General features: G+C 39.0%; 1 protein-coding gene across 4 annotated transcripts in view; it reads left to right on the plus strand.

The window, feature by feature from the left end:
• LOC136445274 (F-BAR domain only protein 2-like) overlaps positions 1-21,638 on the plus strand; it is a 39,291-nt gene extending 17,653 nt beyond the window's left edge. The window contains exons 12-27 of one of the 4 annotated variants that reach the window (XM_066443185.1): positions 6,384-6,453; positions 7,068-7,098; positions 9,793-9,859; positions 10,206-10,387; positions 10,770-10,797; positions 12,736-12,784; positions 13,419-13,582; positions 14,137-14,284; positions 14,941-15,067; positions 15,456-15,691; positions 15,905-16,060; positions 16,658-16,790; positions 17,367-17,569; positions 18,001-18,065; positions 18,349-18,513; positions 19,146-21,638. In XM_066443185.1, the coding sequence (XP_066299282.1) occupies positions 6,384-6,453; positions 7,068-7,098; positions 9,793-9,859; positions 10,206-10,387; positions 10,770-10,797; positions 12,736-12,784; positions 13,419-13,582; positions 14,137-14,284; positions 14,941-15,067; positions 15,456-15,691; positions 15,905-16,060; positions 16,658-16,790; positions 17,367-17,569; positions 18,001-18,065; positions 18,349-18,513; positions 19,146-19,171 (1,850 nt within the window). In that variant the 3' untranslated portion in view covers positions 19,172-21,638. Of the gene's footprint in view, positions 1-6,383; positions 6,454-7,067; positions 7,099-9,792; positions 9,860-10,205; positions 10,388-10,769; positions 10,798-11,314; positions 11,340-12,735; positions 12,785-13,418; positions 13,583-14,136; positions 14,285-14,940; positions 15,068-15,455; positions 15,692-15,904; positions 16,061-16,657; positions 16,791-17,366; positions 17,570-18,000; positions 18,066-18,348; positions 18,514-19,145 lie in introns of all 4 variants that reach the window. The other 3 variants (XM_066443187.1, XM_066443186.1, XM_066443188.1) reach the window with 3 other exon arrangements.
• Positions 21,639-24,506: the final 2,868 nt, after the last annotated feature.

Below are 24,506 nucleotides of genomic sequence, written 5' to 3' on the forward strand. Positions count from 1 at the left end.
AATCAATAGTGGTGATCTGTATTGACTGTGTGTGCTGGTGGTACAGATAACCTTTCTCTACTTACTGTAAATCATAAAATATATTCCCTGCAGTTTTATGTTACCAGTTTTCACAATGACCTCTCCATTGCATTATCATCACACCACGAACATGTGGTTTGTCTTCTGTACGCCCCCTTTCTTCACCATGAACTTAAAATAATGCGAGCGCTTCCTTTCCGCCCTTAACTGCGATATTAAATCCCACAAACTGAGGTGAATTTACAGTAACATGTAAATATACAGGCCACTATTGACCCACTGAGGAAGGTGGCATTGTTTTTGTTTTTCTCAATAATAATACCGTGCTTGTTTTGATAGATGCTTAATTGGTCTAGATGCTTATAGGATGAACATGTTTCACTGAGGAAAAGGTTGATAGTATTTTGATAGTAATCTTAATGAAAGGTTGTCTCACTGGGGGATAACATCTACACAGTGATCTTGAGTGTGGTGAATACCAACTAAATTGTGCGTTCCACCATTGTATCTGCACATATCTTCCTGTACATGTTACTGTATAAAACCTGCTTAGTGATATAAAATACTGCCAAAAATCAGTGCTAGATTAGAACCTTCTAAAATCGGCTCAAGACTTTGTCCATTGGCATCCCTGTTTGTTATCTGATTGAAAAGAAATGATTACAAGTGAATTATGAGTTGTTGAGATGTGTAGGTCCTTACCCTAAGTAAATTGTCTGGGTCTGTATGACTGGTGTTTATTCAGTGCCCTCAGGCTTGTTTATCTCTGAGCAGGGGAAAGTACCGTGTTTACCCACATTCCAACATTAGGGTCAAATCCAGGACCAGCGGTGGTTCGGAACGCAGGCTTGTTTTTCCGGGGTTTTCCACGGAATTTGGTTCTGCTTTTCTCTTTCCTTTTTTTTTCTTCATAATTCTGTCTTAAAATTGTTTTCAACCAAAAATCTTTCATCTTTTGAAGGGAACTGCTGGTTTGCTTTGATGGTTGAAAATAGATGCTGTTTTTTATGTAGATAAGCTTCTGGAGAAGACCTGCAGAGGGTGGATAGCACATACACCCTACTTTCAACAAGATATGCGTTGTATAGAGTCTCTCCCATTATTCAGTGCCTGCTGTTGAATTATGTATCACCATGTAATGACTGAGGGCCCGGGGGAATTCTACTGCTAGCAGATTGCATTCATGTGCTTGTGTTGGTGCAATTTTATTTTCCAAATTGAGGAAAATTTCTACGCGGCTCGTGCAATATTGTCGCAATCATTAACCATATGAGGAAAACAACTCCCAGAATGCTGTGGGGCATGATTACTTATGCGGGGAGGTGTGGCAGTTGTAGTCCCAACCGGCAGACAATATGAAGGTGAAACAAAATTGATTAATGAATAACGGGGGAAATAGATGACGTCAGGACGGCAGTCCCACACAGGACGGTGCATCATCATCATCGCCGTCATCCGTGCGATGTAATGACTGGTCCGTTCCACGCCGAGGTTGTGGGTTTGTCCTTGCGTTCGCTCAGGATCATCCAGCACCATGGAGAGGGAGAGGGAGAAGCAGAGGAGTATGGAGATGGAGTATCAGGAGATGCAGAACATGGAGGACCCTGCGCGCGTGGTCCAGGTGTCCAGGAAAGCCGTGACGTGCGGCTACATGGCCTGGAGAGCGTACTTCTATGAGCGTAAGTAACGCGGGGGCGGAGGGGAGATGTGTGATCACAGCCTTGATTAATATTGCATCAATGCAGGTCGCGCAGACGGTGTGGGATTATTACTTGTACCAGCCCCGTTTTTTTCCCTCTTTTGTAAATACATTAGCCATAACCTGCGTGATACTAAAAGCAGCGTTGCGTCACTGTCAAGGCTTTTATAGATTGCTACTGATTAGCACCACAGATAGCTTTAAATCAATCTTAGCCAACAGATTTGGGTATTTTTTGTGTACGTTAATGTCCTTGTCTAAGCTAAAATTGGGTGTGACATAAACACATTGGTTTTTCCTTGTGTCTGTAGTATGCTCATGTCATGCGTCATGGCTCTGAATTGTTTGGTATTCAGTCTGCATTAGTAGGATTTCTGCCTATTGTATATTTTCACCTGCTATCTATTTCTTTTGAACGTTGGCAGTATTGATTTACCTGTATAGTGGCAACTTCTATTATATGTCATAGGGCCATGACATCAGTGCATGCATACATGTAACTGTATGGCTTTAGATTTTGACCATTTATAATTTTTGCAGTTCGTTTGAGTTAATATTTATTTTTTTGCAAATTTGTGAATCAGATTCTATCTATAGCAAGCAGAAATGACAATCATTTTACTGTTGAAAGAATTGATTAAAGTCTAATAATAGTGTGTATATAATACGTATTGAATAAGCCCAGTAGACTGTTAGTAACATGATTGTTATTACACAGACTATTACTTAGGGCGATCTCTGATAAACATTGTACAGTTTTGATACAACATGGCAGATCAAATGACTTGTAAAATCATTTCAAAACAACAAGCTGCAATATTGCTTAGAAAGCCTGAATAAACATCTTTTTGAAATGATGCTTTGAAAATGTCATATGGTTTATGTTTCATAATAGAAGAATTTTGCAGGGAAAAAGGCTATTTCTGACCATGTGCAATTTTACAATTTATAAATTTGTGTTCTTGCAATATTGTTGACTGGCGATGGTTTGAATATTACAATATACCTCAAGGGTAAAGAATGGTGTCACTAATAATTTCATGTGGCATATTATGATAGGCTTATTTGAGAAGTAGTGTGTATGTAGTATATACAAAATATAAGCATCACCCCTGATATGAGGGGCACTGTTATCATTTTTCTGGTGAATCAGTCAATGATAAATATCAAAAATATTTTTGCTTAGATTTTCAAGTTCTCCACCAAAGTTTGTACTAAGCATTTTGTAAAATATCAGTAGAAATTTCTGCTTGGGAAAAATCATACATGTGTAACTACATCTAACAGTAACACCCACAACATCAATTATCTGGGTAATCGCATAATTTACCACAAGCCAAATTATCTGCTAATTAGTGCAAGAAAAATAATGTGATTCTGCTGTAGAAGTCATCCATCCATCCATATTGTCCAACATCAAACAGATTTATTCATGTTTTGGACCAGTACAGTTTCTTTTTACATCCCCCAAGTTCCCTGTAGTATCTAGTCATGACATTGTCAGATAACAGGGTTATTTTCAGCCAATATTTCTGCCCCCAGCCAGAACTGCTGATTTCCTGGTATGATTATGTTATACGCTAACTACCGACTAGATGAAAAGTGACAGAGGTCATTACAGACAAGGGTATAACCAGACCAGTCGCACAGTTATAGTATTTCACAAAATATAGCCTTTCTACATGTATTTTGCCAATTGCTCTATCAGAATTGTTTTTTTCTCTCAGCTTGTTAAACATGGATGTATGACATTTTGAAATGGTATCACCATTTGATACTGATTATGTAAATCACGTAAGATACTTCAGTTTGTTTGGGATAAAGGTGGAGAATTTTCCCCATTTCAGAATTCAAGGTGTGTGGACTAGTCTAAAAATGTGTGTATTACAGTATGTCTAGCCAGAATTTCCTGCATTGCATGAGGTGTCAGATGGATGTCTTGTCCCTTTTATCTGTCAATCATTTGGCAGGGTACAGCCTCCTCTGATGAGGTCACTGGCTGAAGGTCACCCTCCCCCATGCATGATGGTCTGATTTGCAGGAATATGAAATGCTTGTCAGTTTTGTCTGTCCTGATACTTTCTGGCCTTGTCCATAGCTTGAGGGATGCATAACGCATACTGTTGTAGAATGTAGAATCCAAAATGCTAAAAAACTGTGGAAAGTATTCCTTTTATACTAATATTTATGTCAAGTCCTGAAAAATGCAGTGTCAACATCTTTCTGTTTGAAAATCCCCATATTTTAGTTTCATTGCTTTCATTGCTTTCATTGCTAGAAGCTCATTAGAATTGATTTAGGGCCTCTTTACACCTACGACATTTTAGAGTCGTGCGATCATCGTCGTGGGCGACGTCGCCGGCGACGGTATTTTTTGGCCGTCTAAAGACGATCAAAACAATCGTACGACGGCAATAAACGGGAAATCCTCGAAATGTCGTGCGACCACCTCGGACCCAGTCGCACGACGTTCAGCGGGGGGGCCTGTGGCTGTGTTTTTCTCGTCTAAAGAAGAATCGTCGCCGGCGACGGAAGTGGGTGATATGCTAATAAGCCTACAGCGTGCTGTTTCCTGTCCGGGGAGGAAAGTTTCTATCGTTTTCTTTGTAAATATGCATGCAGTTAGCAATGGAAACATATTTTTCTCATCCGAAACCGGTTATTCCGGCGCGACGCCCTGCTACCAGTGGCTACTTCTCTAGTATGCCCCTATTCCTCAATCCCCGGGACATCCCCGGCGGCGGCCACGAACTCGGGTTAAATCCCGTCCGTCTCTGTACCAGCCTCAATCTCTTTCTTTGTTGAGCACCGTTCTCAACGTCTCAGCTGCAGGGCAATAGTTGTTGCAAAGTCAGTAAAAGCTTCATCTTTTGACGAAAACAAGCGGTTCCCCCGCCATTTTGAATTTGAGCGCAAAAGTTCACTTTGAGTCACAAGCGCACATCAATGGAATTCTGCGCCGCGGGGGTCCCATGATATTTCCTGACCGTGTGTCTAAAGAAAACCGTCGCCTACGACGATGATCGTACGACCTTATAACATTGTAGGTCTAAAGTGCGCCTTAGAGATAGGAATCACACTCATTGTGGTGTGTCAAACACAAAGGTATGAAATCATGTGGGTCAGGACACAAGCATTGTTTCTAAGAACAATACGGTAACTGTAAATGCATTTAAGTTCGCATGGTTTTTATTTCGTGGTAGGGAGAAAATAGAGTGTTCACGGTGGTTTTAACTTCGCGTTTGAAACAATAGTAGCACTACAGTCATGGGTGGGAAAAAAACTTTGTGGTGGATTAAGTTCGTGCTGAAGAGTTCACCGCGAAAAACGGGAACATAAAAAGATTTCTGCAATTACAGTTTTACCATTAAAAATCAACTTGCTAGATTTTCATAGACTCTGTGAAGTCTGAGAGTGGGTATGTGTTCAGACTGCTGGAAAATGCAATCATTCACTGGCTAACTTCAACCTTATAGAAATTACTGGCTTGAGATTTAGTCTTCCCAGTGAGGTTTGACTCCAAGGTGACCCTTCTGTTCATTCATACCCAGACACATATTAAAGCTCTATCATGGATGATGCACAGTGTATGATGCAGGGCTAGGGGCAACTGTAATCAAGAGGTGTAAAATGGACATTACTGAGTTAGTGGTTCATTTACTTCATATGCTCAATTTGAATGATCAGTAGGGCATATATTTTATACATGTTCTTGACCTGAATGTACAAGTAGGTCATGTATTCTATATAAACTTTGTATCATTGGCTTGAATTACAATATGATACATCATGATAATACATTTTCTATGATCTAAGTGTAGTGATTGTAATGTTTTAGTTTAGATATTAATTATACAATATTTATGTCATAAATAATCATATTATGTACATGTGGTACATGTATTCTTACCTCACCCCCATTCATGCATAAGACATTGTACCAGTGTATGTTTATGGTGGGATAAATTAATTATCCTCCTTTCTTTTTCTTATTTTCTCCCCACCTCAAAATGAACCATCCCAGATTTGTACAGACAAATGCACAAATTTATGCTTACATCATTTGATATCCATGGACATACCCCAGACATGGTGAATATGTGGCATGGGAGTTGTTAAGCCTTTTTACTAGTTTTATGCCCCACCATCACACAGACCATTCCACACTGGCCCTTTATGTCAGTGGGAGAGGACCACCTGTGTAGCATTATAACCAACAGACTTGGCCACAAAAAGGCAGTTTATTGGTCCTTTCAAGATACAAATTGGAAGAACGGGTACTATTATACATGTAGCAAAGAGGGTGACATGTGTAACATGATGAATTTGAATACATTATACTGGCATTTTCCCTACATTGGAATTATGTATACAGGGAAGATTTACATAATCTTTTATTTCTTCTCTTTTACTGCCATTTCTTATTTAATGAAAAGCATCTCATCATAATAAGATCATCATAATTCTAATACCACCATATATGGTATATTTCCTATTTTCTATTTCAGGGCATCATGATTTCCTTTAACTACATACAGCTGCAATGTAAATCCAGTCACTAACCATGAAATTCATTGTTTCAGACAGGCAGCCTTCAAATAAAACTGCAACAGTAGATGTTGAATTTTAATTCTGTATTCAATGTGTCGCCTCTTTCTTGCAGGTTTCCTGAAATCCAAGAAGAAAAAAGACAAGAAAAAGAAGAAGAAAGAACAGACAGACAATGTATCCACGTAAGTATCTTTCTTCCAGACTGTTACAGCTAGCATCTTGCTTGTATGTCTCAATAATGCTATGTTAAGGATGTGATACTGCATAATTTAATGCATGCATGTTCATGAGATCTTAACAAACAATGGTGGGAAAATGCAGCACAAAATGTATGGGATATAACTTTAAGGCACTATAAGATATTAAGAGTATAAGGCTACAAATATTCTCTCATATATGCCATGAATCCCAGATTAAGACCTTCCTTTGTCCTATTACACAATTTAAATGACAAAAATCAAGTTGCCAAGTTAGAAATCAAACATGAAAACATGTGTCAATTAACTTTTGTGCTGACAAATTGTTTTTATCTTATTTGTAACTTAATATAATTCACAAGATGCAAAACTCATATCTAGTTCATGACCCTTTCATACAATCATAGCAAAAGTTATAACAATTTCGTTGAATCTAATTGTAATGCTTACATGTACTGTTTCTATACAATACAATTTCATATAAGAGTTGGAATATCACTTTAACTAGTCTGAATTGTATCAGACATTTGTGTTTGATGAAAGGCTTCATGTATGTGATATGCTTTCACCAAAGTCTGACCGTAACGTCTTTTCCACAGTGGTTCTCCTGACAGAGAAGATGGAGAGGTGGTAAGTGTATTTACAGCTTATCTGTTCCCTGCACATGGCTGTTTGTGTAAACTCTTCCATGGGTCAAATGAAAAGTCCCCTCTATGGCAAGAAACAATTAACTGTCTGGCACTGAGTGACTTGTCCAAGTGCAAAAATGTTGTGAAGGAAGTCTAAGAATATTGAGGCTGTCTAATGAGGGCCTGCATGGGGGGGTAGTGATTACGAATTACGGAAAATTTTTGCCGCCAATTACGAATTACGTTAAATTTTCAGAGCTGATTACGAATTACGTTAAACCATGAGGCTTCCCAACCGACTTAAACACTTAACGCATGATTCAACTATCTAGTTCTACATCAAAATTATTAATTTTTATATTTATTGCAGTGACAATGAATCTGTTGATGACCACACTAAACCGTACTAGTAACTATAATGAGTAGCCGTGACGGCGGCAGGGAATTTCGTATGGGAAGGGACAGCAAGATATTGCTGAACGTACATTGACCACGTCGAGCGCCTTAAGATTTTGAAAATCTTGACCCCCTGCAATGCCATAACATTGATTTTGAGTGCCAAATTTTGCTGTTACACTAAGCTATGTTTGATGACATATCTATAAGTGAAAAGAATATACAAGTTAGAGTTTAATGGTATGGTGAGCGATGCCCCGAGTCCCGACATATATCGCGACGGAGCGGCCCGGCGATTGTAGGCGCCGGGATCCGAGAGAATACCCAGGAAAATTGTAAAATCTCGATCCGCTCAAATACATTTTGAGGGGCAATATCTGCACTTATAGTGAAAAGTACACAAGGGTTTCTGCTAGATTGTTTGCCCTCCTGACATATTTTCGCAGGAGGCGCACATGTAACAATCGCAAGTGGGCCCGAGGGCATGCACCTCGAGAAAATTTTGAAATCTTTACCCTTTGAAACGCTATTTCCTGCATTTTTAGGGGCACATTTGGCTGGTAATCTAAGCTATGTTTTATGGCATCTCTTTGATTGAAAAATACACAATGATTCCAGCTTGATATTTGGGGGCGACGCCCTCAGAACATGTTTTTTACCAGAGCCGCGACAATACTAAGTGGGTCTGGGCGCATGTTTCACGGGAAAATTTTGAGATCTTGACCCTCTGAAATGCTATTTCCTGCATTTTGAGGGGCACCTTTGCCGGGAGACTTTGCTGGAAATAAGCCTACGTTTTGCTAGTAGATTACGTTTTACGTTGCATAAAGGTAACTGCCTACGTTTTACGTAGAATCAAAGTGACCAATTACGCGTTACGGCCAATGTCCTGATTACGAATTACAGTGATTTTGGGTGGCTGATTACAGATTACAAAGTCTAAAACGGCCTGATTACGCCTTACGGAAAAGGGGCATGCAGGCCCTCTCTAATATTTTGACTGTCTAATATTTACTTTGCCCTTGACGAGAGCGAATCAGTTTAGGCCTCTAGAAAAGGTTAAAAGTGTAGGCAGACCACTAACAATGAATACTGATTGGAGGATCCAGATCTAGAGTTGCACCCCCTGGATGGGTTCTTTAAATTCAACCCTGGATACTTGAACATTTTCAGGGCTCGAAATTAATTTTTGGGAATAGGTGCACAGGTGCAACTTACTCAAGAATTTAGCTGCACAGAAGGAATTTTGGGTGCACAATGAAATGAAATAAAAGTAGAATGTCAGCAAAACATATTTACAAACCTACTGCCTCTCTTAAGGATTAAGTTTGAAATTCTAGCTAACTTCAAAATCTTAAACAAGTACATTTGTAATCTACCAGGGTACAAGAAATTTTATACTGCTTTTTCTGACACTTAGATTTCAAGAATATTCTGTAAAATTAATGTACAATTACCTTTCCTCAATAACCTACAAAAATATCTACATGTAGGTGCACTGGTGCGCCCACATTCAACTTTGGGTGCACAGAGGTGCACATGCACCCATTACTTCGAGCCCTGATTTGTAAGAATGTGCTAATTCTTCTTTAAAGCTAATAATTTTTAAGATATAGGTAGAAACCACATAAAGAAATTTCTTGGCAACTATGACGTACTGAGCTCACATTTAGTGTAGAATGTACGTGTAACTGTAGACCTCTCATAAGTAACTGTTACAGCATGTCTTAAACTCAAGTACCACCACTTTCTCTCAAGGCAGCTACCAGTTCTGTGGAGCCTGACTCTGCTGCCATTGTGCCCTCTGAGTCTGAACCAAACGTGAGCTGGGCAATGTAGAACAGTTCAAGCAAAGCAGTCGCAGAAACTGTAGTTAACTGAAATACGTATTCCCTAAATCCCTCCCCCCCCCCCAGCATTAAATGTGATCATAACTTTCAACTTTTGTTTCTACCACATGCTATTGAAGTTACAGCAATGTAATGTGAATTGCAATTCAATGCTATAGCTTAGGGTTTGATTTTCAGTCTATACGTTGCTAGGGATCATTAAATATGTACCTTTGACTTTTTGAAAATCATAAACTTTTCTCTGCAACAACCCTTGTAGATTAAGTAGATGAAGCACCCATATGTACAATGATTGTTAAAAGAAACAGAATTTTACATGATTGTTTTGTTTAACAGCAGCATCTAAATGGTACAAATGTACATGGCCAACCTATTCCAGACATGGTCAACTCAACCTATTCCAGACTTAACACTTTCACAGTTACTAACGGAACATTTATTTTGTCCAGGTTCCACCAGACATACTGGTTGATGAAGAGGGTTACAGAATCAAACCTTCAGAGGAGCCGCAAAATGATATCCTTAAACACACGTCATCATGGTTGTCAACTAGTCCCGAGTTTTCAGCTTCTGTGTTCTGGCTTACATGTATCCCATAAAGCATGAATTGAAAGGTGTATTAACTTTACACTCAGTGTTCCAATGTAAACACACTGGTTTCAGGTAAACTGAAAGAATAATTAGAGTTGAATTATGAAAATTCTTGGAACGCTTCCAAGCCTTCTGATATCAAAAGGATTTCAAAAATTGCTATTCTGGAAAATGTCACAATTGGAACATACAGTACAGTATTCCAAGATATAACACCATGACATTTGACCTATGACCCAGATAGTGACATTCCTCCTTAACTGATGCTCACCAAAGAGAAAGGACAGTTTCTATTCCAGCAGCGATGAAGATTCCGATGATGAGGGGGTCAGTGGGAAATTCCGCGTGGAAATCAAACCACCCGTTGTGAAGGACAGACACGCTACGGCAGGAGACTCTCTGGAAGAGCTCAAAGCAACCGTAGGGGGGTTGACTCTCTCACCCTCCCCAGCAGTAAGTAATATACACTACCAACTACAAGACCCCACTCCAAAATTAAGCAATCTGATTGGCTGAAAGAGTGAAGTTGACTTTGCTATGCAGGAGACAACCAATGGAAAAAGAGGATTTTGAGTCACATGTAAACCTTGATTTGAAGGCTAGTGGTAAGATGCATCCTATACATGTATATACGTTACAAAATGATTTGATATTTTTTTTGTTTATAAACAAAATTATATAAAGTTGTAGGTAGTCGTTCAAAGTAAAATCTAGACTGTTGAGTTACAGTGTGTATCATATAATAATGCCATTGCATACATATTAAGTACTATCATCATGACAGTTTGCCACCTTGTTTTTCCTTGTTTGATGAGTTTTGTTTCTGTGACCGCAGGCTTCTGTGAAGCTGCGTAAGGAAGCCAGTAAGTACACGAACCAGTCTCATGTGTTAGGGACAGTGACGTGATGGCTGTCAATCATCTTTCACACCCACAAAATCACAAAAAAATGGTTTCAAAAATCTACTATTACAGAATGGTGATGGATGTCCCCTGAAACGTTCGGAAATAATTTCCGTAATCTATCCAGTAGTAGATCAGTTTAAAATGTATATTTATTTAGTATTGTTTACCTGGATGTCTAACCTTCGTCAACATGGTACAGCCTTGCAACTCTGAGAATCATTTAATTACAAAAAGTTTGAAATGAATGCTGTACTAGACACAAGTGAGCGCTAAACTGAAACTCGTTCTTTTCTATCACAGCGTGATTTGGGTTTGATATGTTGTTTGACAGCCAACATGATCGGAAGAAGACTAGTGTCGTAGCAAGCTGTCACTACCCTCCACACGTGACACACCCACACTCATGTCCGCGTCTGGTGTACTTTTCTGTCGGTAGCTAACCCTTGTCTGTATCTCTCTCCTCACCACGCCTCAGTTAATAAAGCAACGCAATCTCAAACGTAAGTATGTGTGTGTGCTAGCCTGGACCTTCCCTGAAATCTCTCCCTCTTCCCAGCATGGGCCGTTCACTCCAACAAGCCACTTTTTAACAGGAAGTTCCAATTTTCAAATCACAGTTTTCCCCTCCACCAAGTATGTATCCCATAAAGATATTATGTAAAACCTTAGTCTCTAATGCTGCCTTGGAGGATTATGCTTTGTAATATTAACCCAATATTTCATAGAGTGATGTGAGCTGTATTTGCAAGTTTTCATCACCAATACAGGACCTAGTGCATTTACTTTATTAGCATTCTGTTAGCACATATTATATAGCTGATGTAATTCCTATTCAGAACCAGAAGATCAGGCTTTAATCCTGTCAAAGTCTTGCATGCTACACTATTATAGCCTGGAGTCCAGCCTTGTTAGCTTTTGCCTGCTCCTCAAGATCCGCTAGCTGCCAACAGCCTTGTTAGCTTTGGTCCTCTCCCCAGTCTTGGGGAGCGGACCAAGGTTGGACTCCAGGCTAACGCTATTATTCATAGGGAACGCTTACCTACATGTATTTTTATACAGCCCTGTCTGAAAAAGAGTGAATGGTCCAAATTCCCAGAAAGCTGCTTTGTACTGAGTGTGCTTTGCAGGGATGTGTGTGATTTGATACTGTACAGTAGATGGACTAAAAGTGCAGTTTCTGTATCCTTCAGAAAACTTGATCTGAATTCTGATTTGCATAGGGAATAGTCTAATCATATCACCACATGAAAGACATCCTGTGTCTTAATCATGCTTTTGGAAAGCAGTCGAATGCAATCATGTACTGCATCAAATTAGATGCACATGTAAATGATGTTGTATGAATGGCTTTATGTTACATCTTGCTTTGATTGTGCATTTGCTGGTTGTCATTTCTTATCTGTTTTCCTTGATTTTACATCCACTTAACCATCCACACACACTTACCATAATTGTACACACCATAATCAGATATTGCATGTCATTAAAATACACATTAGGAGATAATCTATGGTTTTTTCTTTTAATAGTCACTTTGTGATTTTGCATAAAATGAATTGTATGATGATCATAGATTTTGTTTTCCATGTCAATGTTGACAAGTAATGGATTTAGGACCTTTCTCATATACAAAAAAGCTCAATATATGCAATGCACTTCGTTTTGACTTAATCCCATAAGTTCCTGTTTTTTTAATGCACATCTAAATTGAATTAAATTGAGATGTCTCAGTAAGTTATTCAAATTTCTGTCCAAAGTGAAAAATACATGAAAAAACTTTGAATAAGTTTATTATACATGCAGTATCACCAAAATCTACCCATACATTATTTCTCTTTGTTCCTATGGTATGTTTACACGTTGTGGATTAACTGACATTGTACCTTCTGTCTGTAGGTAGACAACAGTTACAGAGGTCCAGATCAGAGTCCCAGAGTCAGGAAGAGTAAGTATCTACACATAACAGGAAAAAAATAAAACAGAGATTGACTTGCATGCTTGTCCTACAAAACTGATATTCTGGTTAAGTATGTCATGTTAGTGGGAATCGACCAGGATAATTTTTACTATTATCTTTAATGAATGCTAAGTTTTGTGGGTTGCACAATTGTACAATTCTATTAAGAAAACAAGGAAAAAAGCTACATGTACATCGAATAGACATTAGACTACTATATACTAGATTTTCTGTGTCTCTGTCGTTTCCTTTTAAAGCAGGACTAAACCTGCTTTCAGAACCTACAAGACTCCTTATTATGGTTGTCTTAAAAGTGATCAAGCTTTGAAAAAAATCATTTCAATATGTATATCACTGCAATAGGCCATACAATGTACTATTAATTGTATTTAAAAAATGTTGGGATTTGTAACCATGATTCATGCTCTGCAATCATGATGTTAAATATCATTTATGATTCAAGTTGAACTTGCAGCTTGCATTTCCCCAACAGGTTGTGTAATGCTTTCCATTGACAAGAATTATTATATACTGCTTCTCCAATCCCTTGTGCTGTAATTGTGCTGTGATTGTGCTGTGATTCAACCCTGCGCCCGTGTTTGTTTGTTTCTGTCTGTTACAGCGTGTTTACTTACTTCGACAGTATGAGCACGGCAGGCCTCGGCACCTCCACCCTCAACAGTAACAGTAAACCCAGCAACGACCTGCTGGGCCTTGACCTCTTCAGCTCACCCCTGGGCACTGCCCCGCCTATCTCAGCAGCTTCCTTCTCACAGTCACACTCAGGTAAACTCCTCAAAGAAATGGTCGCTAAAGATTGGGGAATGGGGTATCTTTGAGAGTGTGGATTATCATCATCACGGGGTACCCCCATATAGCCCCATCAGGGGCAAAGTAGGGGGGGAGTTGAGGTCCCGGGCTAAGGCAGGCAGGCCTCCAGCCTGGTACGGAACGACTCATCGGTGGGAGCCATTGTATATATTAACAGACATAAAGATACAACTGTACCATAAAAAGTGGAAAAGCATATTGTTTCAATTGACTTACAACATTGTACTATACATTCAGCAATGCTGTTCCACAAGCACACAGTCATACATTGGGATATACATATAGCAAGAATTTGTGGTCACTGTCTCCATGTGTGTAGACTTACATCATAGACCAATTCTTTAAAGAAAATTTTGATTGAATATCATATTTGTCTATTTGCCTAGGTGTGTGACATGAGGATGCAGTCCAAAAATGTTACTTAAAATCCCTATCGAAAAAAAGATTATTACACTGGTATGATGTCATTTTTGTAATGTAACATCGTTTTGTGGTTGTTTATGTTGCAGCATCAGCCTCTCCAGAACCGTGGGGTTTGGGTTCTCCGACGTCTGAGCTCCCCCCAGCCCTGCCTGCCAAGCAGCGGCAGCTCACCCCCAGTACTCTGCCTGTACAGCCGTCTGTTACCCCTCCCCCTGGGGCAGGGGATGCCAGCAGGTAGGGCTGCATGTACATGTAGCTGTACAAAGGATAGTTTCCTTAATGGTGACTTTGTGGAAGTCCAGTTTGGGTCAAGCCCAGGGCTGTCTCCAGGACCCACCACCCCTCCGTCCCGGGATGGAAATGTGCTTGTCGGGACGGAGAAAAAATTCCCCTCATGATCATTCGTCCCAAAATCTGGAAGTTTATGACAAAGAATTGATGAAAATGCAATTATTGTAAACTTAAAATTACAGATTAACAGCAAAAATTAACAATGTGGGCTCCTGAACAATGAGTGGGACGGAAAATAATCTAAAGCTGGAGACAGCCCTCAGGTTAAGCAAGATCTGGTGTTGGTGCGAGAGAGAGCTTAAGCTTGGAGAGAATCTATAAAAGTGATTGGTATTGGCAATGTTTGACATTAAAAGGCTCAAACTGGACAAGGCGTACTAAGTTACATATTTAGTCATCTTTCCAGTGTCTGGCAGAACTATGCGCCAAGGAGACACTCCCATGGTGTAATATATACAAAATGGTCTTCACACCACATTAAATCAAAGCAACTGCATGATTAGGAATTGTATTAGTCAGAATATTGGGTTGGCATTTACCCATGTGTTAATTTTGTCACAGTGATAGGCTCCATGTATAACCCTGTTTTTCAATTTCAGTGTCCTCCCGGAGCAGGAGAAGGTGCCCCGACCCCCCTTGCCTGGGGCCCAGCCTGTCCTCCCCCTACCCCCCAAAACGGCAAAACCCCTCCCTGCTCCCAGGCAACAGCCCAGTCCAGACGACATGGTCAGTGCTTTTTTTTATTTTCTTTCACCCAACCTTAGACCTTAGATCTCCCACAACTAATGTTGTATTGATCAACAAACAACATTCTTCTAGAATTATGGTCTTGTGTTGCTATGTCCATCTCTCATTGTTGTAAGACTTAAAGTTTGTTTTTATTGTGGCCGATGGCATTTCTTTTGCCTTTTGGGGGTATAAAACCATACCATCTGTATATTACAACGTATATTCATCATCATCAGTTGACGAGCTTACGCACCGTCGGGGTTATAGTATATACATTTATTTATACGACATACCCTTTCGTTGGCTGATACAAGACGGGGATGCGCCAGGCATATTATCTTAAGTTGGCATGAGAGTCTTGAAGGTTTATTACCATTTTTCACAGATACCTGGCCATGTCAGCCCTCCCATCCACGTCACCAGTGCGGCTCCGCTGGCCCGAGCAGAGAGCCTGTCCTCCATCTCCTCCGGAACCTTCAGCACGGCCGGGACACCGACCGCGGGAACTTCCAGAGGGCCGTCACCTCTCCCCGCAGGCAGCGGTACGGAGACGGTGATCCCGGTGGCGGCAGCCTTCAGCGAGACGGTCAATGCTTTCTTCAAGGGAACAGACCAGGACAAGTGAGTGTCTTTGTTGAAAACATTTATGCAAATAAAGTCTGAATGTCTGAGTGGAAACTATTTGTCATGGGTAGGAAGTGTCAAGCAGGATTACCATTGCAAAATGTCATTCACTGAACTTTGACTTCTAACCTCTTGTCACAAGTGTATGGTGAAGATAACAGGTGACCTGATGTCATTCACTGACCTTTGACTTCTAACCTCTTGTCACAGGTGTATGGTGAAGATAACAGGTGACCTGATGATGTCATTCCCTCACGGTATCATCAGCGCCCTGACAACCAACCCCACTCTGACCCCACTGACCTTCAGAATAAAGAACAGCTCCAGACTGGAGCAGGTGCTGCCAAACAAGACTCTCATTACACTGTAAGTAACTCATTTACATAAACAGTGTGCCCCCCTTGCCCTGATGTACTGATAAAGCCATGCTGATTTGATTATTTGGATGACATCCTCTGAAGACCCCAAAGCTGATGCAAGCATTTGAATAAACAAAAGTTTGGCTTAAAAAAGTTCCTTTCATTATGAAATGCACGTGGTCAGTAAGGATGAACTAGTATAGTATATCTAATAATAGGTTATTCAAATTTGTTCTTTCACATCTTCCTCTTTGACTTTGGAATTGACTTCTACGACATTAGTATCCGTTTTCTAAAATATTTTTTTGCAATTAACCTCATATATTTTCTCATTTTGCAGCTGCTTTGTATGATTGACAGTTTGGCTGAAAACTTTTTTTCTTGGAAATGGATGAAAATTGATGCGCGCACGGATATCATGCATATAGTCAAATCAACATGGCCTAATGTAGATACAGACACATTAACTTGTACCTGATCTTTCTAATAAAAGTTGTTGGTATCTACACTGTGATTGTGTTGATATTTCCAATTTGAATCTAGGAATAATTGCATGGTGTTTACCATTATCTTTGACAGAATGTCTTTAACATTATTTGCACAGAGACCCAACCCAAAGCCAGTTAGATGCCCAGGCCTACACTTTCAACATGCCTGCCTTGCTGATGTACCTGAAACAGCAGGCAGATCAGAACATCGGGGCCAGCTACTACAACATCGGCATCATGAAGTACCAGGTACTGTAAATGCAGAAATGTTTGCGGTGGTTTTATGTTTGCGGTTTTCGTGGTAAGCTCTTTGCCACAAACTTAAAACCACCACAAAACATTTTTTACTTCCTTCCCCTTTTCTACTATTGTCTCAAACGTGAACTTTAAACCACTGCGAACACTCCATTATCTCCCAACCGCGAAATGAAAACGATGTGAACTTAAATGCATTTACAGTTACTGTGACAGTTACTGTTTGCCAGTTGCACACAAGAGAATTTGAAATTGCATCAGCTTTTGTGAGTTACGGTTAACTGAACTCAGTGAGAGTCTATCACTACATTTACATTTGTTAATGATAGCTATTTGCAACTGTTAAGAATTGCCATGACAATTTGCATTTCTTTACATTGTTTATATTTTTATTTTTTACTTCGTTTTTGGACAGACAAGGACGACGTTGCACTGCTTTTTTCACGGGATTGTATACTATTGCACTGTCTTATAGAGCTATCCATCATTTTCAACTACAGGCTTACCAGTTTATACGATATAACTTATGAGACTTGCTTATAAAGTGTAAAATGAATTTTTCTGTTACAGATGAAAACCCCTGCAGGAATCCAGAACACCCCTCTCACGCTGGTTGCGTACTGGAAGTGCGAACCCCTGTCCACAGAGATCAGAATAGACTACGCTTACAACGAACCAGCGTTTCCGCTGGCAACAGCACTGACCAATGTGACCATACACCTCCCAGTGGACGGAGGAGTGACCAATGTCCAGTCTATTCCAAATGCTACATGGTAGGCTCTTTTAAAGCGATATTGTGTCTGGCCATAGCACGGGTTGTAATGAGTTTGTATATCAATACTTGGGCATTTGAAGTTGAAAAGTGTTTTGTGTTTGTTGTACATGAAACAGTATGTTTAGTAGTTGAAAACTTAGGATTTTTCTTGAAGCAATAATTATGATAGAAGTTAGATAATAATGACTTTTAACAAATAGTTGACAGGACATTTTTACTACAGGAAACTTTGAAAATATGTCAGATTTCTGAACAGGCAATTTGAAGTTTTTGATATCTTTTGAAAATGTATAGGCTCAAATGTCAGGGCTTGTTACTTTTGTCTAGCCATAGCATAGGTGTTGTAGTAAGTTTGTCAATTATTAGTTGAAAAGTTGAAAAATGTTTTGTGTTTGATGCACATGAAATAATATGTTTTATCTCTCCCAGGAACGCTGAAGCCAAAAGAGCACTGTGGAAGATTCCAGAAATCTCAAAAGCATCAGAAGGAGGAGGTAAAGTGACAAAAACCTTCTCTTTTTCTATTTCGCACACACATATTGTACTTCCTCACTTACCATTGCCAAAGGCAAAACCAACGTAGGATCTATACATAAAGAGGTTACACAACATAATACATGCATTGGGAACATCAACTCAACAATGTGAAAGAGTACAACTTTCATGATTAAATCTATTCCTGTTGTTGCTTCAATGCTGCTGTCATCATTTTAGTATTGACAAGAATGCTCAATTCTGATTCTCATATATTCAAGCTGTACTCTCCTTGTTAACCAGGAATCAGCACCCTTCGAGCCAAGTTTGACCTGAGCGAGGGACCCAGTAAACCGATGACCATGGCTGTGAAGTTCAACAGTGAAGGAACAACGCTGTCAGGACTGGAGTTGGAACTGGTGGGGGCCGCCTACAGAGCCTCTCTCGTCAAGAAGAGGTTCGCTGCAGGTCGGTGTTTGACATTTTACTTCATTTCCATTCTCTGTCATGTGGTAGGTACGTAGAACACACCACAATGGCCTCTAAATTCCCTATCTCACTGGACCCATGGCACGTTGGCGATCTCACTGCAACCAAGCTATTTGACAGAGATCTCAACTAATTTTTTTCCATAAAAAAACTAATTTATTTAAATGCTTTGTGTGTTTTGTTGTCTTTTTATTCATACTTTAACGTTTTGCATTAAATTACCATTATAAAGTCAAGGGTACAAGGGTAACACAAATCCAGTTTAGGAGGCAGCAACGCTGCCAATGTACCACGGGACCGGTGATAGGGGGGCTTACGATTTTGACAATGAAAACAGGTTTCTTTTTAATTCGTTTCAACTTTTCTGTTTTACCGAGCCTTGAGAAGGACAATTTTAACAGTTGATGTGGTGAATTCTTAGTGTTCCTTTTTTCTTCATCACACTCTTTATATTACTCAGCAGTCTTCTTTGTGTATCACATACATGTACATGTACCATAGCAACTTGTATGAATTGTTCATTGCACGGCAATTTGATGAATTGATTTTTTATTGAATCCCTGAAACGTATATTGTAGAATCATGAGTAAGTTTAACTTCTTATCCCTTAGGAAAGTACATGTGTGACAGCCTGTAGCACTTCCTGACTTCAGAATGAGACCAAGAAAGCCAACAGCAACAAAGAGGGTACATGTAACATAAAGACCCCTGCCATGTCCTTACAGAGGTGCACCAGTCATGTGCTCCCTCTGCCACATTTGTACAGAACTGCAGCCAAGGCCAAACCATCTTCATGAATTGGTTCTCGGAATCGTTTCCTCAAGTATTCCAAAAATGAAAAGCAGAAGACTTTAGGCCATTAATTTCTTAAACAACTAGAAGTACTGTTTAAGTAGTGGACATTGTGCATTACATTGTGTATCTTCATTTACATTGTAGCTGCCTTTAATGACCTACAAGAAGACATGATCACCAAAATTCATAATTGGGTTGATCTCAGGGTTTGCAAGTGTTCCTAAGGAGAACCAATCAGTGACTTTGGTGGGGCCAGATAGGCCCATTTGGAACAGTGCAAATTTGTACATTATAATCAGTATGTGTATGTGGACAAATTCTGTGTGAAGCTATAACATAGAAAACTTTCTCGGTAGAAGACAGTCATTGAAAATGTATTGTAACAGTTGTATACATCCTGACTGAAGGATATTGTAGGAGAAGAGACTGTGGAACTTTTATATCTACAGTACTTGCTTCTCAAATATGCTGGGAAGTACAGTCATGCAAAATTTCCTTTTTCGAAGTAGGTTGTAAAGATATCTTGTAAAATTTGTAGGAAATAGAACTGTGGAACTTTTAGATGTTAACTTCATTTTTCCACACGGCCAAATGTAATGGGATATCTTGTCAGAAAAGAAATTCCAAAACATTGGAGGGTTTTAACTTTCTGGCAAATTGAGCAATTATGTTTGATTTAATGCAGGATATGGAAGAAGTCCACATGAAGATAAAACATGTTTCACAATCATGATGTTTCTCAACAGATAGGGACGTTCAGTTTGGTTAGGATCTGAGGCGTGTATCCACATTACATGTACTTGTACGCCTGTACTTGTAAGTCAAGTTGAACATACAAAAGCATGCAAAAATCTTGGTGCGTACATACATGTAATGCCTAGCCACAAGTAGCTACATGTACATGTTTCCAAATCACAAAATCCACATCTTTTTACTTTGAAATTCATTTGGCCTGAAACTGTGTGCTAACATTTGTTTTGCTGGGTATTTGTACTTTAAGCTCAGCATTTCAACCATCAGCATCATTAACAGTAGTTAAAGATGTGGAATCATTTTTATAACTTGTACAGAACAGTAGATTTAGAGGAGTAGAAAGCTATGCAAATTTGCAATGATTCTCAAAGTGTTAATTTCTTATAATTTTGTGCCAATGTAGGACTATAGAAAAAGAGCAGAGGATAACAGAGGAGTTTTAAACATGTAGCAGACAGAGACAAGCTTTGAGGAGAAAATGGCATATCTTTGGGTTTAGTCCTGAAAAATCATGAATATTGGGATATTTCATGTGTCGCATGCAATGGAAGTTGTGTCACAAAAGTATAACTTAGAATGAAGTACCAGCAGCCCAGTGAAAATTTCACAAAAATTGTGAAAAGTTTTATGCATCTTTTTTTTTTTTTTTCAAGTATAATGAGTCTCTGTAAGAGTAGCTGTGGAAAATCCAATCTTTCATGCAAAACAAAGTGTTCCTCATTCCTTATTGGGACTGGCCCCTTCACTCTCCAGACTTCTTATTGGTACAGCTTATAATTAACTCAGAAGGCAGAGATATTAGACATGATAACTAAAAATGCCATGAAAATTTCCTCAGTAGAAATCCGAGGTCAAAAGACACTGTGGCTCTTAATTTTTTAAACATCCATTCCTTTTCTAAATGTACACCCTGCTTCAAACTGGCTTCTTACTTGTTGAATCATCACTGCTAGATGGTGGTGAGTCAAGCTTCATGTAAACTTCCATCTCTCTGGCTTTTTTTGGTTACAGATATTCGTTAACCCCATTGTAATTAATTCCTTGTTGATTAACTGTTGAGTTTATGGTAATGACATCCTGCTGGCCAGGAGCATTGTGGGTAGTAATCTCTACCTCATATATAGTGGTATGTTATACATTGTATATAGTATACCAGAATGTATCCCTAATGTATGTGTGTAAAGCTACAAAAATCAAGATATGTTGTAAGCTGTTTGATGACGTGTAGATGGTAGAGGATATATTATGTATCACTTTGTTTGGAAGATTTGGCTATTTCCAGATGTAGCAGTGTTTATATGCAATGTGATCTGCTAATAGCTTAGGAGTAGCCATTGGTCCAGGCTACAGGTGGATATACAGTTTCTATATTTGATTTTGAATAATCTGATTATTGTTTGAGCCAATCAAATCGTGAAGGAAATTTGATTGGCAGTTAATCCTCTATGAAAACATTGATTTCCAACATCGTATGCCAATCTTGGTTGTTAGCCTGTAACTCCAAGCATTGTTACAGAAGTACAGAATTTAGATGAAAAAGAATGGTGCGGATGCATTATTTTCCGTATTGAAAAGTTGGTACTTGAAAATTTGTTTGTTTGTTTGAACCTTTGACTATTTAACATGTATTGAGAATCTGACTATTTAACATGTATTGAGAAAGGTTTGGAAATTTTAACATCAGATACATGTTGTTCATACATGTATTAGGGTGGACCTCTATGTTGTACTTGCCATGTAGAAAGAGCTACAAGCATCATAATTGCACCAGTATCTCTGTATTGTTCACAGTGACATAGAAAGACTGGTGGATGCACAATTCGGGGGAATTTGACATGCAGTGACATTATCCTTTAAACTTTAGAATTTCAGATGTCATGTGCCAAATAGTATGGTGACCCCAGAATACATTCATGCAAATTTTCACCATCTTTCGAATTTATTGTCATATTTTGGTAACCATGATTGATACACTTTTGTAAGGCTGTTTTCATATTTGATGATTTCACCAACTAAAATTTAAAAATGGGCATCTACTGGCTTCCCCTGAAATTGGTCACATCACCATTTCCTGTACACAACTTATACAAAGTGATGACCAACCCTGACTTAATCATAGAAGAATGTTAGAGGCATACTGAATGCATGGTAAATTCTTTTTCAACATTGGTCCATGTAAGTACATGTGATAGGTACAGCAATGTTGTTTAACTCAGAGCCTGTGCAAAGTGTGAGAAAATAATTGAAATAGGATAAGCCTAACTTGGTGCAAATCTGGTTTAGTCGCTACATGTACGTTAGGAATCCTCGTAGACTATAAGAGAACATAAAAACCAATCAGTGCAACACATCGTTGATTATGTCATAGCATACAATGATCTCATGTTTACATCATTGACATGTGCAGATTATGGTGAAAGTTCTCCCTCCTTTCCTTTGTTGTGGATCTCTCCTGATGTTTCGACAATATCCTGCTTCAGGTTTGAATACTTCATGCATAACTTAAATTCATCATTATGGAGTACACATTAACATTATTACTCAGACATCGTCAAGTTTTTTGGGCACCTTAAGGTACTCAGAAGGAAAGTGATACACCATTGGCCATTATATTCTGCATCTTTTTTCTCTGTATGTGAAAATGCAGTTGGTTGAATATTAGGGATATCTGTTATGTAGAAGTAAAAACAACCCAAAAGATTTTACATTCATCTGTAATGCTTTTCTTGCAACCTTTTTTTTTACAAATTTATTAATTTGTTTTCCCCTCTTGCGCTACTGTCAGGCACTTCTTTCCTTTTTATCTTGGATCACATCTTAGATCACATCATGTTCTTTTTGTCTCTTCTCTCTCTGTCCCAAATGTCCATGGCATTCCAACATATATGCATGTAGCTTTCTGCCCTCAAGCATAAAGCAGGTAAACAAACTCAGATTGCCACATTCTATTTTCAAGTGGCTGTCAATTTTCTTTTGCCATCATAAGATAGTAGTTCTTTTACAATGACTTCCTATGTGAATTTTCCTTCAAATTTGACAGCTTGGTAGATTTTTAACATTTTATTGACTTCAGTAACAATGTTTCCAACCATACTATGGCTCAGTGAAAGATATGGTACAAAGATAGGTTAGATATCACTCAAGTCTACTACAAGAGTGGAACAAAAAACTATTGTTGTGAAATGATAGGATTTAGCAAAATTAGACTCGTTAAGATATAAGATGTGCTTCTTAGAGCACTAGGTCGTGTAATTTAGCAAAATTCTATACAATGACTTGTTGAGAGATGAAGTGTTATGTAAATTATTGACTTGATGTTTAAAACGACGTGTACACAGCTATAAATGGTGTGTACACATGTACAGTAATTGACAAGATGTAGCATCAAATAAAACAGTCCTGCAAAACTTTCTTCTGTTGTGTGTAAATTCTTTGGACAGTTAATGATGTTGGAAGGGTACTGATATAATGATAAAGCAGAACTTATATGCATATCGAAAGGCTTTCTTATATGCATATTGAAAGGCTTTCTTTTTAATTCCAAATTTATTTTTCCGGGGGAAGTTCGAAACGTTTACTAAAAGTACTAAGTGCAAATTTACCATGTTTTTTTTCTTCTGATTTTGAAGGCTGGTAAGTCAAAATGGACCTAAAACCGTTCAAAGCACCAGTACACTTTTGTTATAAGGTACTAAGATATTGCATCAGTGACACTTTGGATGATTTAAGTACTTTTCCCCTCGTGTTATTTTGCACTGGACGTACTGATTCCGTTTTCAGCACCAAGGAGATCGCCACAATGCACACCCCATATTTTAGATAAGTTCTTTCCTCGGAAATAAGTTACGACCACTCCATAAATACGTCAGTGGGGGTTACAAAAACCGTCTTCTTTCTAATGACTTCCATATTTTTTTTAAGGAAATCCTATCTCGTCTCTTTTTATCTGTCAAGAGAATATAGTCGCTTCAATAGTCACCAGCTTTTGGGTAGATGCGAGTCAATGCCACCTCGTTGAAACTCATCATGGCGTTAAGACCCACGGACACGATGTTACGGGTCCGGATACTGGCTAGCCTGCGTCAGCCAACCACCGAGAGGAAAACTCCCAACCCGACTCCACTGCTGTGGCCACGTGGGAGTGGAAGTCAGCGGGGTCCGCACCTAGGAGAAATGCACTGTTCAATGACGCCATCTAGCGATCGTCAACAGTACTCTAGGAATGGGCATTAGTAATAGCACATTAGATCTCAACAGTACGTCAATCTGCAAGTATCTTCCGGTCAAATTGATAATTAACGTTACTAAGATTACAACTCGACGCATATTAAATTTAAAAATCATTTTATTAAACAACCAAATGAATATGTCGCCTGTTCTATGCGTAAGGACTTATGCTACATTGAAACGTCATCAATCTACAA

Source organism: Branchiostoma lanceolatum, chromosome 11 (genome assembly GCF_035083965.1).
Source record: "Branchiostoma lanceolatum isolate klBraLanc5 chromosome 11, klBraLanc5.hap2, whole genome shotgun sequence".
Taxonomy (NCBI): domain Eukaryota; kingdom Metazoa; phylum Chordata; class Leptocardii; order Amphioxiformes; family Branchiostomatidae; genus Branchiostoma; species Branchiostoma lanceolatum.